This window comes from Oncorhynchus masou, chromosome 7 (genome assembly GCF_036934945.1).
Source record: "Oncorhynchus masou masou isolate Uvic2021 chromosome 7, UVic_Omas_1.1, whole genome shotgun sequence".
Taxonomy (NCBI): domain Eukaryota; kingdom Metazoa; phylum Chordata; class Actinopteri; order Salmoniformes; family Salmonidae; genus Oncorhynchus; species Oncorhynchus masou.
The window spans coordinates 18,711,689-18,724,696 of record NC_088218.1 but is presented as its reverse complement, the minus strand read 5'-3'; the positions used below and the strand labels follow the sequence as shown (position 1 = coordinate 18,724,696).

The 13,008-nt window shown below is 39.3% G+C and overlaps 1 protein-coding gene across 1 annotated transcript in view; it reads left to right on the top strand.

The window, feature by feature from the left end:
• The first annotated feature begins 1,843 nt into the window (after nt 1-1,843).
• LOC135543449 (radixin-like) overlaps nt 1,844-13,008 on the top strand; it is a 31,485-nt gene continuing 20,320 nt past the window's right edge. The window contains exons 1-2 of the mRNA XM_064970722.1: nt 1,844-2,101; nt 9,219-9,308. Coding sequence (XP_064826794.1) covers nt 9,297-9,308 — 12 coding nt within the window. The 5' untranslated portion in view covers nt 1,844-2,101; nt 9,219-9,296. The remainder of the gene's footprint in view (nt 2,102-9,218; nt 9,309-13,008) is intronic.

Sequence of the window (13,008 nt, the reverse complement as noted above, 5' to 3'; positions counted from 1 at the left end):
CACACGCATTAACATTGGTTATTACTGCATTTGTCGGAACTAGAAGCACATGCATTTCAAAATGTTGAACACACAACAAACTCAGCATTAACATCTGCTAACCATGTGTATGTGACAAATACATTTGATTTGATTTGGAGAGAGAGAGAGAGAGGAAATGTGTCATTCTCCTTTTTGGTTGAGGAACAGACAATTTACCATAAGTGAGGAGGAAGTGAGAAGAAAGTCAATGAGCAAACATCCCAAAATTGGACGTCAGAAGAAAATGCTGTTGCTAACCCCAATAATGAAGTAAACTTAGAATTAAGAAATCATTTCTGAGAACTAAGATATAAAGCACATTCTGATCCAAAATTCTAACTGGTTCCTGAATTTACTAATCTTCCGCTGTTGATGAAATACAAAATGCTTTGATTGCTGCTCACCCAAACCAGTAAATCTCTGAAACATCAAGTTATGTCTTATTGCTTGGTCAAGGAAATGTCTAAACCAGTGTTTTTGAAGACACACTTCTTCGTGTCTCCTTGGTGTAATAACAGTTTGTGTCCACTAGATGACGCACTATGCAAAATTATGTGTTAGTTAAGAAGGCTCAGGATGGCAGGGAATGCAACATGGAATTAGTAACTTTTCAAGAGGCTGGCTATTTAGGCTCACAGCAAATATAGCTTAACAAAACCAACTGATGAAATTTAAACAAAGAGCTTCACAGACCTGAATATTATAAGTATTATAAATTGGTACATATTTTGTAACTCTCGTGTTTGAATTCATTGCATGGCCTTGGACGATTATTGAGTGAGGGAGAATTATTTGTGTGCAGTGGTGTAAAGTACTCAGGTTACAAAATACTTGAAAGTACTACTTAAGTAGATTTTTGGGTTATATGTACTTTACTATTTATATCTTTGACTACATTTACTTCACTACATTCCTTAAGAAAATATTGTACTTTTTACTCCATACATTTTCCTTGACACCCAAAAGTACTCGTTACATTTTGAATGCTTAGCAGGACAGGAAAATGGTATAATTCACGCACGTATAAACCAATAAATCCCTGGTCATCCATACTGCCTCTGATCTGGCGGACTCACTCAACACACATGCTTCATTTGTAAATTATGTCTGAATGTTGGGGTGTGCCTCTGGCTTTCCGATTTTTTTTTTAATGGTGCCATCTGGTTTGCTTAATATAAGGAATTTAAAATGAGTATATTTTAAACCAAAAAGCTTTAGACTTTGACTCAAGTAGAATTTTTCTGGGTGACTTTTACTTTTACTTGAGTAATTTTCTCAAGTATGATGATTGGGTACTTTTCCCCACCACTATTAGTGTGATACTCTGCGAAAACAAGAACTTCATGTTAAATGGTTCCGTGTTTTACAAAGCAGATATGAGAGAAATATTCACAGACATCATAGCAGACATAGTCTTTATTTGTGAGACAAAACTGATGTTCTTTATGAGGTAATAGAACTAACATGGATACTGTTTCCCTTTGTACACTGACTTTCCGCTTGTTATTGTTCCATTTATCATTCCTACTTCATAGACTATATTTGATCCACTGGTGAAAGGAAAGAAAATGGGATAAAGGGAGATAGAAGTACATGTCTAACTCATATTAAGGTGTGCGTGTGTGTTCAACCTGGCTTCAGAACAATTCGTAGGATTTGGCATGTTGATTTTCTCCCTCCATTTAGTATGAGATATTGTGTGTACACACCAATGAGTGTATACACAACTATGACTGTATAGTGTACACCCACTGACACTGTTAGAATACTCTATTTTAAAGTTGGGGGAGTTCTCCTCGCTGCTGCTGAGCAGAGCAGAGCGCGTACCCCCACATATTAAATGAACCACACCTAACCTCAACTAGTCCGACGGCCATATTGAATGTCTTCACAAATCGCCTTACGGTAGATCTCAATTGCACGGTTTTCTCACTCATGTCCGTTCTAACAGGCTTCACGAGCAAATTGGAGGTGACAAGAGTACATTCAATATATTCGTTTAGTTTACAGCGTGGATAACCTGAAAGCATTGAATACTCCGAATTGTGTCGGTCTTTGAAGCTGTAGTCCTTCACCAGAGGTGAGTTTGTCTCCTTTGAAGAGCTTCTGTAAGATGATGGAAAAGGGGCGATTTTTGTGTACTCCGCGTGTTGTAAAAGTTGGCTAAGGCAGGCCTTCATTTCAAACTTAATACTGATACATGTGTGAGAGAAATAACATTTCTTTATCTCTGAAACCCGTTTTTGGAAGATAAGCTACTTTTATTATTTGCGCAGTAAGAGTTTGCACTTAGATGAAAACACAACATTAGGCTATGGGACACGCGGTCACATCTGTCTCGCGAAGATTTCAAAACTTGACTTAACTTATCTTGCTTGCAAAAACGTTTTTGTTAGTGTGACATGCACTGCCTCGTGTTTTTAGAACTGCAACGTAGCCTATATCATTCGTTTTCCCTAGCCATAGTGCATCAGTATTAGCAAGTATAATTTCGTTTCATTCGTTGGGTTAACCTTACAATGTAGCATTGGCGCGTTTCGAAGGTTATCTATTGCAAAGGGAGGCGGGCGGGTGACTAGTGTAACCAGTGTTGCAATGATTGTAACAATTTTGCTCGACGCGATCACGGTCTATAAATTACAGTCTAGAACAAATAATTCCGTTACTTTCTACAGGCGCCAATACTTTAGTAACGTTATCCCAGTGCCATAAACACCGGTCCTACCCAACGTTTTTTATGCATGACCATATTTTTGTACTGTACATAAGTGCTTGAACCCTCTCTTACTAAACTTAACTCAATTTACCATCTACTTGAAACATGTTGAGGGTCATTAATGGTAATGAATATGCACTTGAAATTAACCAAATATTGGGAGTGTTTGCCCATGACTCAATGCATTGCATCAGAGGTGCAAACAATGTTACAACCTATCACTGACAGTCTGATAGGGCTGGGACGATACCAGTATCGTGATATTCGTTATTGTTAGTGTCATTGGCAAGCAAACCAAACATAAAGCAGATTTAACTTCTCTCCATTTTATCCCTCCATTACCCAAAAGGCTCAGGCATTTCTGTTTACATCTACACGGCCATCGCCCCTGTCTCATTGATCTATAGCTCCAGCTGACCTGCTCTCACATGGGCCAAAGCTGTCGCTTACATCACAATGGCTAACTGTGAACTTTAACACATTTCCACAAAGCAACTGTATAGATTATGCAGAGGTTGTTGATTTTGCTCTTCACAAGTCCCCATTGTCAGCCCTAGCTATGAAAACTCAATTTCCCAGTTGAATAACATCAGTATACACTAAGTGTAAAGGCGTTATCACTTCATGCTTCTGTTCGACTGGCGCCTACCCGAACTCAGCTGGTTGAACCGAACGAGTGTGCTCGCATAGTCCCTTACAAGACCTTTTCTACAAAAACTAGAAACAAGCGTCAATAGTACTGTTTGTGCATCTTGAGATGCCGTAGCCAATATACGCTTCCTCAAAATAGTTAGAATTAATCTAAAATTACTCAATCTGTAATTCGTTTTGACTTTTTTTCCAAGGATGTTTGCAGTATTTCTCAAGTGAAAACATTTGCATGAAAACAAGTCGCGTCTTGTTGAATGGCAATACACTTAATTGAATAATCCCTACTGTTGACCAATCACCTACGAAGGGGCCTCGACTTCGGCTGCCTGCTTCGGCTTGTTTCGAAAAATGTTTGTGCATGAACAACCGATTTTTTTTACCAAATCTAACAAAAAGTCACAAAATGTTGTCATAATATATGCAAGAACTGTTTTGGATGGAATGCATGCAGAAGCCCTAACACTGGTGTTAGTCGAAAAGCAGCGCTGGGCAAAAAGGGTCAATCTCAGGGGGTGTCTTTATCAGTATTGTCGTGTCTTTACTATCATTAAATGAAGACTTTTAGTTTTTATCAAAGATTCTCTGTAATTAGTATTACTCAATTAAACTGATTAATCATGTAACTGTAATTAACTAGGAAGTCGGGGCACCAAGGAAAATAATTCAGATTAAAAAGTTATAATTTTCCTAATATAACTTTTCAGATATGAAAATATCTGATCAATAGTCTTCTGAATGAATGAATTATTTATTTTACCTCCCGTTAGTCTCATTCCAAACGTTGTAAATTGTTGGTTATCTGCACAAACCCAGTCTTCACTATGAGTCATCCATACATCAATTGTCTTAAATCCACTTATTTATTAACTAACTAAATCGTCCAAAATCACATTACACAATTTTACAAACAGTATCATCTTCACTCATTCATCTTATACAACAATTAGATCTAAACCTCATATCTGAGGCTATTATATAAACAGCGTTATGGTAATGTGTCCGTATTGTCTCCCATGAGTTCCACACAATTGTACCAAACGGACCAGTTCGTAGCTGGATTCTTCACCGATCTTTTATACCTTCTCCAGAACATGCATGTTGTTCTGGCCTCAAATTCTGTGAGGTGGAAGAAATGCCTTTGTTCTCTATGAAAATTCACTCTGTCTCTATACTGTGGCCATGAGGAGATAATCTCCTCCAGGAATTTACGATCTCTCTTTGACCACAGCAGCCTGTGTGTAGGAGACAGGGCGAGTGGGATGGAGCTTGTTGTACCCAAAGAGGGCAACGTCATGACAGTATATATCCGGATATCTGACATTTCATTAGATATAAGGAGTAGACATGCTCCAGAAACGTATGTCCTTCATTTAATATATTGAGATAGGATATTCTCCCTAATGGGACAGTTTCTACAGGCATCCAATCCAGACCTCAGAAATCTCCCTAGATATCTGGGGTGAGATCCCTTCAAGACATGCCCCTGATGAGCGTGCACCCGCTTACATATTTGTAGAACATTTTAACTCAGGAAATGGTATGTGTCAACATGCTGACATAGCCTTTATGCTTAGTCATGAACTAATCTACATACTTTCAGAAATGTATCATATCTGTAGTCATTACCTGATCATTTATGGATCTGTACTTATCCCCAAATAATTCATTTCAATGGATATCCTTACATGATATGTAATATTCATCCTCATATGTCTGATTGAAAATGGACTAAATCAGACTCATGATCAATGTCCAGCATCCAAATGATTTGACCTGTTCAGGCACCAAAAATCATTGTGCTTCTTCACATGAAGGGGACATATCTGAGCATACAGCACCATATTCAGTAGTAGGCTACAAGGCACGGAAAAGCAAATGTCAGATTTAATCCAAATCCAAAGAAATATGTTACTTCTGTTTAAAAAAAAAAATACAGCATAGCAAATCCAATCAGAACACCTATTTTCTGTAAAGATACAAATGTAGGCCAATCTTTGCTAAGAATGGATTTGATTTATTTAACAGAAAATAAGTTGCACACCCTCAATTCCCCTGCCAGCCCTGTTTGTTAAGGACGATGGGTGCAGATTGGGTCGTCAGCGGCGGTCCCCGGCAGTCCAGACCCTACGATGGTAGTGTTGGTCTGTGATCCACTCCAAACTGTCAATGCATAAATCATTCATTAAAATTGTGTCGATATTGCAAGAAAATTGTCATTTCGCATAATCATCCAACAAGGTAGCTATTATGTACCTGCTTCATTCATGACGAGAAAACAAACTGGTACAAACTAGCTAGCCAAGTTGCTGGTTAGCTATCTTATATTAATCAGTAATACAAAACACACCCAAATATATTCCCTGAAGAGAAAGAAATGTTATTTGTTAGCTAGCTAGGCTACCAGTTAGCTTTTACGCTCCCCCCTAATTAGCTAACCTTCTTGTTGCTAGGCTACCAGTTACAGTGCTTTTAGCTTGCGGTTTTGCGCGTGCCTTTAACGTAGATGGAATACAAAAAGTTCAAGTGTCAAAGAATTATATGGATTTAATATTTGTAAAATTATTGAACATGTCCTCAAAATTCAAATAAGCATCAGAAATGGTCCTGATTTAAGCATATCAAAAAGCATATCGGGGTACTGATTATGAACCAGCATATGCATTGCTGGTGCCGAGAAAATATACTATGCAGGCCTCCTGTCAGTATTTGTCATCATATAGAGAAAATAAGATGTCATCATATAGAGAAAATATACTATGCAGGCCTCCTGTCAGTATTTGTCATCATATAGAGAAAATAAGATGTCATCATATAGAGAAAATATACTATGCAGGCCTCCTGTCAGTATTTGTCATCATATAGAGAAAATAAGATGTCATCATATAGAGAAAATATACTATGCAGGCCTCCTGTCAGTATTTGTCATCATATAGAGAAAATAAGATGTCATCATATAGAGAAAATATACTATGCAGGCCTCCTGTCAGTATTTGTCATCATATAGAGAAAATATACTATGCAGGCCTCCTGTCAGTATTTGTCATCATATAGAGAAAATATACTATGCAGGCCTACTGTCAGTATTTGTCATCATATAGAGAAAATAAGATGTCATCATATAGAGAAAATATACTATGCTGGCCTACTGTCAGTATTTGTCATCATATAGAGAAAATAAGATGTCATCATATAGAGAAAATATACTATGCAGGCCTCCTGTCAGTATTTGTCATCATATAGAGAAAATAAGATGTCATCATATAGAGAAAATATACTATGCAGGCCTCCTGTCAGTATTTGTCATCATATAGAGAAAATAAGATGTCATCATATAGAGAAAATATACTATGCAGGCCTCCTGTCAGTATTTGTCATCATATAGAGAAAATAAGATGTCATCATATAGAGAAAATATACTATGCAGGCCTCCTGTCAGTATTTGTCATCATATAGAGAAAATAAGATGTCATCATATAGAGAAAATATACTATGCAGGCCTACTGTCAGTATTTGTCATCATATAGAGAAAATAAGATGTCATCATATAGAGAAAATATACTATGCAGGCCTCCTGTCAGTATTTGTCATCATATAGAGAAAATAAGATGTCATCATATAGAGAAAATATACTATGCAGGCCTACTGTCAGTATTTGTCATCATATAGAGAAAATAAGATGTCATCATATAGAGAAAATATACTATGCAGGCCTCCTGTCAGTATTTGTCATCATATAGAGAAAATAAGATGTCATCATATAGAGAAAATATACTATGCTGGCCTACTGTCAGTATTTGTCATCATATAGAGAAAATAAGATGTCATCATATAGAGAAAATATACTATGCTGGCCTCCTGTCAGTATTTGTCATCATATAGAGAAAATAAGATGTCATCATATAGAGAAAATATACTATGCTGGCCTACTGTCAGTATTTGTCATCATATAGAGAAAATAAGATGTCATCATATAGAGAAAATATACTATGCAGGCCTCCTGTCAGTATTTGTCATCATATAGAGAAAATAAGATGTCATCATATAGAGAAAATATACTATGCTGGCCTACTGTCAGTATTTGTCATCATATAGAGAAAATAAGATGTCATCATATAGAGAAAATATACTATGCAGGCCTACTGTCAGTATTTGTCATCATATAGAGAAAATAAGATGTCATCATATAGAGGAAATATACTATGCTGGCCTACTGTCAGTATTTGTCATCATATAGAGAAAATAAGATGTCATCATATAGAGAAAATATACTATGCAGGCCTACTGTCAGTATTTGTCATCATATAGAGAAAATAAGATGTCATCATATAGAGAAAATATACTATGCTGGCCTACTGTCAGTATTTGTCATCATATAGAGAAAATAAGATGTCATCATATAGAGAAAATATACTATGCTGGCCTACTGTCAGTATTTGTCATCATATAGAGAAAATAAGATGTCATCATATAGAGAAAATATACTATGCAGGCCTACTGTCAGTATTTGTCATCATATAGAGAAAATAAGATGTCATCATATAGAGGAAATATACTATGCTGGCCTACTGTCAGTATTTGTCATCATATAGAGAAAATAAGATGTCATCATATAGAGAAAATATACTATGCAGGCCTACTGTCAGTATTTGTCATCATATAGAGAAAATAAGATGTCATCATATAGAGAAAATATACTATGCTGGCCTACTGTCAGTATTTGTCATCATATAGAGAAAATAAGATGTCATCATATAGAGAAAATATACTATGCTGGCCTACTGTCAGTATTTGTCATCATATAGAGAAAATAAGATGTCATCATATAGAGAAAATATACTATGCTGGCCTACTGTCAGTATTTGTCATCATATAGAGAAAATAAGATGTCATCATATAGAGAAAATATACTATGCAGGCCTACTGTCAGTATTTGTCATCATATAGAGAAAATAAGATGTCATCATATAGAGAAAATATACTATGCTGGCCTACTGTCAGTATTTGTCATCATATAGAGAAAATAAGATGTCATCATATAGAGAAAATATACTATGCAGGCCTACTGTCAGTATTTGTCATCATATAGAGAAAATAAGATGTCATCATATAGAGAAAATATACTATGCAGGCCTACTGTCAGTATTTGTCATCATATAGAGAAAATAAGATGTCATCATATAGAGAAAATATACTATGCTGGCCTACTGTCAGTATTTGTCATCATATAGAGAAAATAAGATGTCATCATATAGAGAAAATATACTATGCAGGCCTACTGTCAGTATTTGTCATCATATAGAGAAAATAAGATGTCATCATATAGAGAAAATATACTATGCTGGCCTACTGTCAGTATTTGTCATCATATAGAGAAAATAAGATGTCATCATATAGAGAAAATATACTATGCTGGCCTACTGTCAGTATTTGTCATCATATAGAGAAAATAAGATGTCCACATAGGCCCATCTCAGGATATCTAATGACTCAATATCTGGCCATATCATGTATGATATCCGGAGGGAATCCCAAAACGATTTGTGCATGAAATAAAAATATTTCATATTTGACAAATTATTGAGCATGTGCAGAAAACTCAGAAATGCATCAGAAATGGTCATTTATTTATTTCTGTCCTTTGCTGACCCTGACACCACAGTGACTATCATCGTCACCCTCTCTACCCACTGTCCTAAACTCCCTTTCCTCTCTTTCATCCGTTCCCCTTTGCCCTGGTTTCTCTCTCTCATCCATGTGTTGCATCAGCTGTTCTACCTGCATTAGATCTGCTAAAATGTCCCCATAACTGAACTGATCTTCTGTCTCCCAGGTCCTGTGAAACAGGGAAGCTATACGTCCTGTGAGTTGTCTTCTCAGCTGCCGGGTGAAGGGAGGAGAGGAGACAAACATGCCGAAACCGGTAAGACCTCAGAAACTGAACTATGAACTGAATTATAATGCAGTGGAAAGGACGAGATAACCCATTCTAAACCATCTGTGGTCTTCATTGGTCAGACTGCTTCCTGTCCAGTCGATGGGAGCTTAGTTTGTACTGCTGGCAACACAAGGGATGTGGTTTGACTTCCTACTTGGGCCACATGCACTGACCTGACTATTGACTGTCTAAGATGCTCTGGGTAAGACTAGTGTCTTGAGTGTACGGGAAGTGTGTATGTGCTTGTACCTCCCACCCTGCGTCACCCTTGCCCTTGATGGTTCCCTTCCAAGACCCATGGTGTGATGTAGTGTAGGCCTGTGTATGTCTGTCTCCCAGGCTCTCAGCCCCTCTCAGGCACAGACACAGGGCCAGAGGCTCTGCAACACTGCTGCTATTGTTTCCAGCTAATTGGGCAGCAAGAATACCAGGGCCCTCTGCTGTACAAGAAACGCCAAAACAAACCGTTCAATGCAGTGCATGGTGTCAGATATCCACTGAACATTCTCACTGTTTCTCCTAGTTCCTCTGTTCATGTCTTAAGAAGCAAGTCGGGACATGGAGTTAGAGGATGAGTCATGTGGTTCTGTTGCACAACTCCTGCTTTGATTTAATGCTTAGTTATAAGGGGTTTGGTTTACGGTCCCTGGAGGAAAACTCTGTAGGGGGGAGAGCGTTTTGGAAGCCCTGGTAGGGGAACTGTTCTTGCCTGAGACTGAAGTTAAGGCGGGCTGGTTTTGGCTCTTGTTAAACGATTAAGATGGCAGTTGGCTATACACACTCCTCTCTCCTTGTGGATATATTGGGAATCTGGGGTGGTGGGGGAATGGCAGTGGAGAGAGGCGCAGACATGCACTGATGTCGTCATCCTCTGACTCTGTCTCCTGAGTCATCAGCGCACCGTCCCAACACAGCGCACTGTGCACTGTCCCACCACAGCGCATAGTAGGAACAGGCCAGGCATCATTTTCTATCAGGACAATGTCACTGTCAAAAGCACTAGAAAAAAATATGTCCCCCAGAGTTTGTCAGCCACCCAGGGGCCATTCAAAGGCTCTTAAAAACTATCAAGGGGAATTCAGGGTGGCTGAATTCTGATCTGGAATATCCATAGGTTTAATTTATCCATTAATCCTTAGCCTACAATTCCCACGGCAATCTAATTAACATACAGTGCATTTGGAAAATATTCAGCCTCCTTGACCTTTTTGACATTTTCTTACATTATAGCATTATTCTAAAAAACATTCTCATTATTCTACACATAATACCCCATAATGACAGTGAATACAGGTTTCTCGAAATGTTATCAAATTTATTAAAATAAAAACAGAAGGAATTTACCCAAGTATTCAGATTCTTTGCTATGACTTGAAATTGAAATAAAGTTCATCCTGTTTCAATTGATCCTTCAGATGTTTCTACAACTTGATTGGAGTCCACCTATGGAACGTTTAATTGATTGGACATGATTTGGAAAGGCATACACCTGTCTATATAAGGTCCCACAGTTGGCGGTGCATGTCAGCAAAAACCAAGCCGTGGGGTCGAAGGAATTGTTCGTAAAGCTCCGAGACAGGATTGTGTCGAGGCACAGATCTGGGAACGGGTACCAAAACATTTCTGCAGCATTGAAGGTCCCCATGGCCTCATTGTTAAATGGAAGAAGTTTGGAATCACCAAGTCTTTCTAGAGCTGGCCCCCCTGACAAACTGAGCAATTGGGGGAGAAGGGCCTTGGGAGGTGACCAAGAACCCGATGGTCACTCTGACAGAGCTCTAGAGATCCTCTGTGGAGATGGGAGAACCTTCCAGAAGGTCAATCAGTTCTGCAGCACTCCACCAATCAGGCCTTTTATGGTAGTGGCCAGACAGAAGCCACTCCTCAGTAAAAGGCACATGACAGCCCGCTTGGAGTTTGCCAAACGGCACCTAAAGGACCCTGATCATGAGAATCAAGATTCTCTGGTCTGATGAAACCAAGATTGAAATCTTTGGCCTGAATGCCACGTGTCACATCTGGAGGAAACCTGGCACCACTCATATGATGAAATGTGGTGGCAGCATCATGCTGTGGGGATGTTTTTCAGGGACTGGGAGACTAGTCAGGATCGTGGGAAAGATGAATGGAGCAAAGTACAGAGATCCTTGATGAAAACCTGCTCCAGAGCACTCAGGACCTCAGACTGGGGTGAAGGTTCACCTTCCAACAGTACAACAACCCTAAGCACACAGCCAAGACAACGCAGGAGTTTTTTCCGTTCAAGTCTATGAATGTCCTTGAGTGGCCCAGGCAGAGCCCGGCAGCTTACGCTCCCCATCCAACCTGACAGAGCTTGTATTTTTTGGATACCATAAGGGGTCTTAAAATTCAAAATCAAATATCTAAAGAATTATTGGTTTGACCATCTTAAATCAATTCCATATGTTAGCTTAGAACCCCTCCCCCAGCTTAGAAGGGTCTTAGACTCTGGGTTAACCCAGCTACAATTCATGATGGTCAGTTAACCTGTTTTTAAAATTGCTCTGAGGATGGAACATTTAAATATGTTCAAAAAGGCTTTGGGAAGTCAAATGGCTCATAACTCAGAATGGCAGGCTGCTAGGTAGAGCTGAGAGGCCACGTGCCTGTTTTGTACCCCAGGCCAGGCCTGTGTTTTGCTGTGCTGGTAGCCTACCTCGGGTAGTGGTAAATCACATTTTATTTGTCACATACACATGGTTAGCAGATGTTAATGTGAGTGTAGTGAAATGCTTGTGCTTCCAGTTCCGACAATGCAGTAATAACCAACAAGTAATCTAACTAACAATTCCAAAACTAATATCTTATACACAGTGAGGTCAGGGGGGTTGGGGTAGCCTATACTGAATAACCTGCATTAATCATTGGACATAAGAACTGCCACACTCTGACCAACCCCCCCTTCCCTTGAGCTCGGCGGGGGGGTGTTTGACCCGAAAGACCCCACAGGAAGGGGCCCCTGCAGGGACGTGCCTGTTTAAAAAAAAAAAAAACTTGTTTGCTGCAGAAGGGTTGAGTGTGAATTGGGCCCATATAAATGGGCTGTGTCAACATCCTGTGGAAGAAGGGTAAGGGTCGAAGTAGGGTGAGGGGCTGTAAGTGGGGGATGGCTAGCTTTGTTTTCCGCTCTATTTCTGTCTGCTAGTGAAAGCTCTGCAAGGCCATAGTGAGCTCTGCCATATCACATAGATAAACCAACAACACCAAGTTGGAGCAGCATCCATTATCCTCACTCCTGCCTGTTGAAGTCCAAACAAACTGACTGGACCCTAGTTAATGCTCTAGCCTGCCCAGTGCTGCACAGTCCATGGCTGCGTTCACGTTCAGTACAAAAATGTAATGTTTAATTGAACTGAAACAGTGCTGTACCGAACAACCAGTTGAAAAACCGGGGGGTTGGATTGTGCGTTCAAAATGCACTGCTGCCCTTTTTTAAATATCACTCATTCCTTCAAGCCACACCCACCGAACGGCGCAAACATATCTGTCCACGTACATACCAGAACGTTTTGGAAAAATTGTTGTTCATTACAAACCGTTCTGCAACGTAGCAAACATTCAAGCGAACTGAACACACCCCTGTTCTATGAGTCTGAGTGGATTGCCTCCTGATCCTGAGTACATGTGTAGGTGGGGGTCCTCCCCTCTCTCCCCAGTAGGGGGG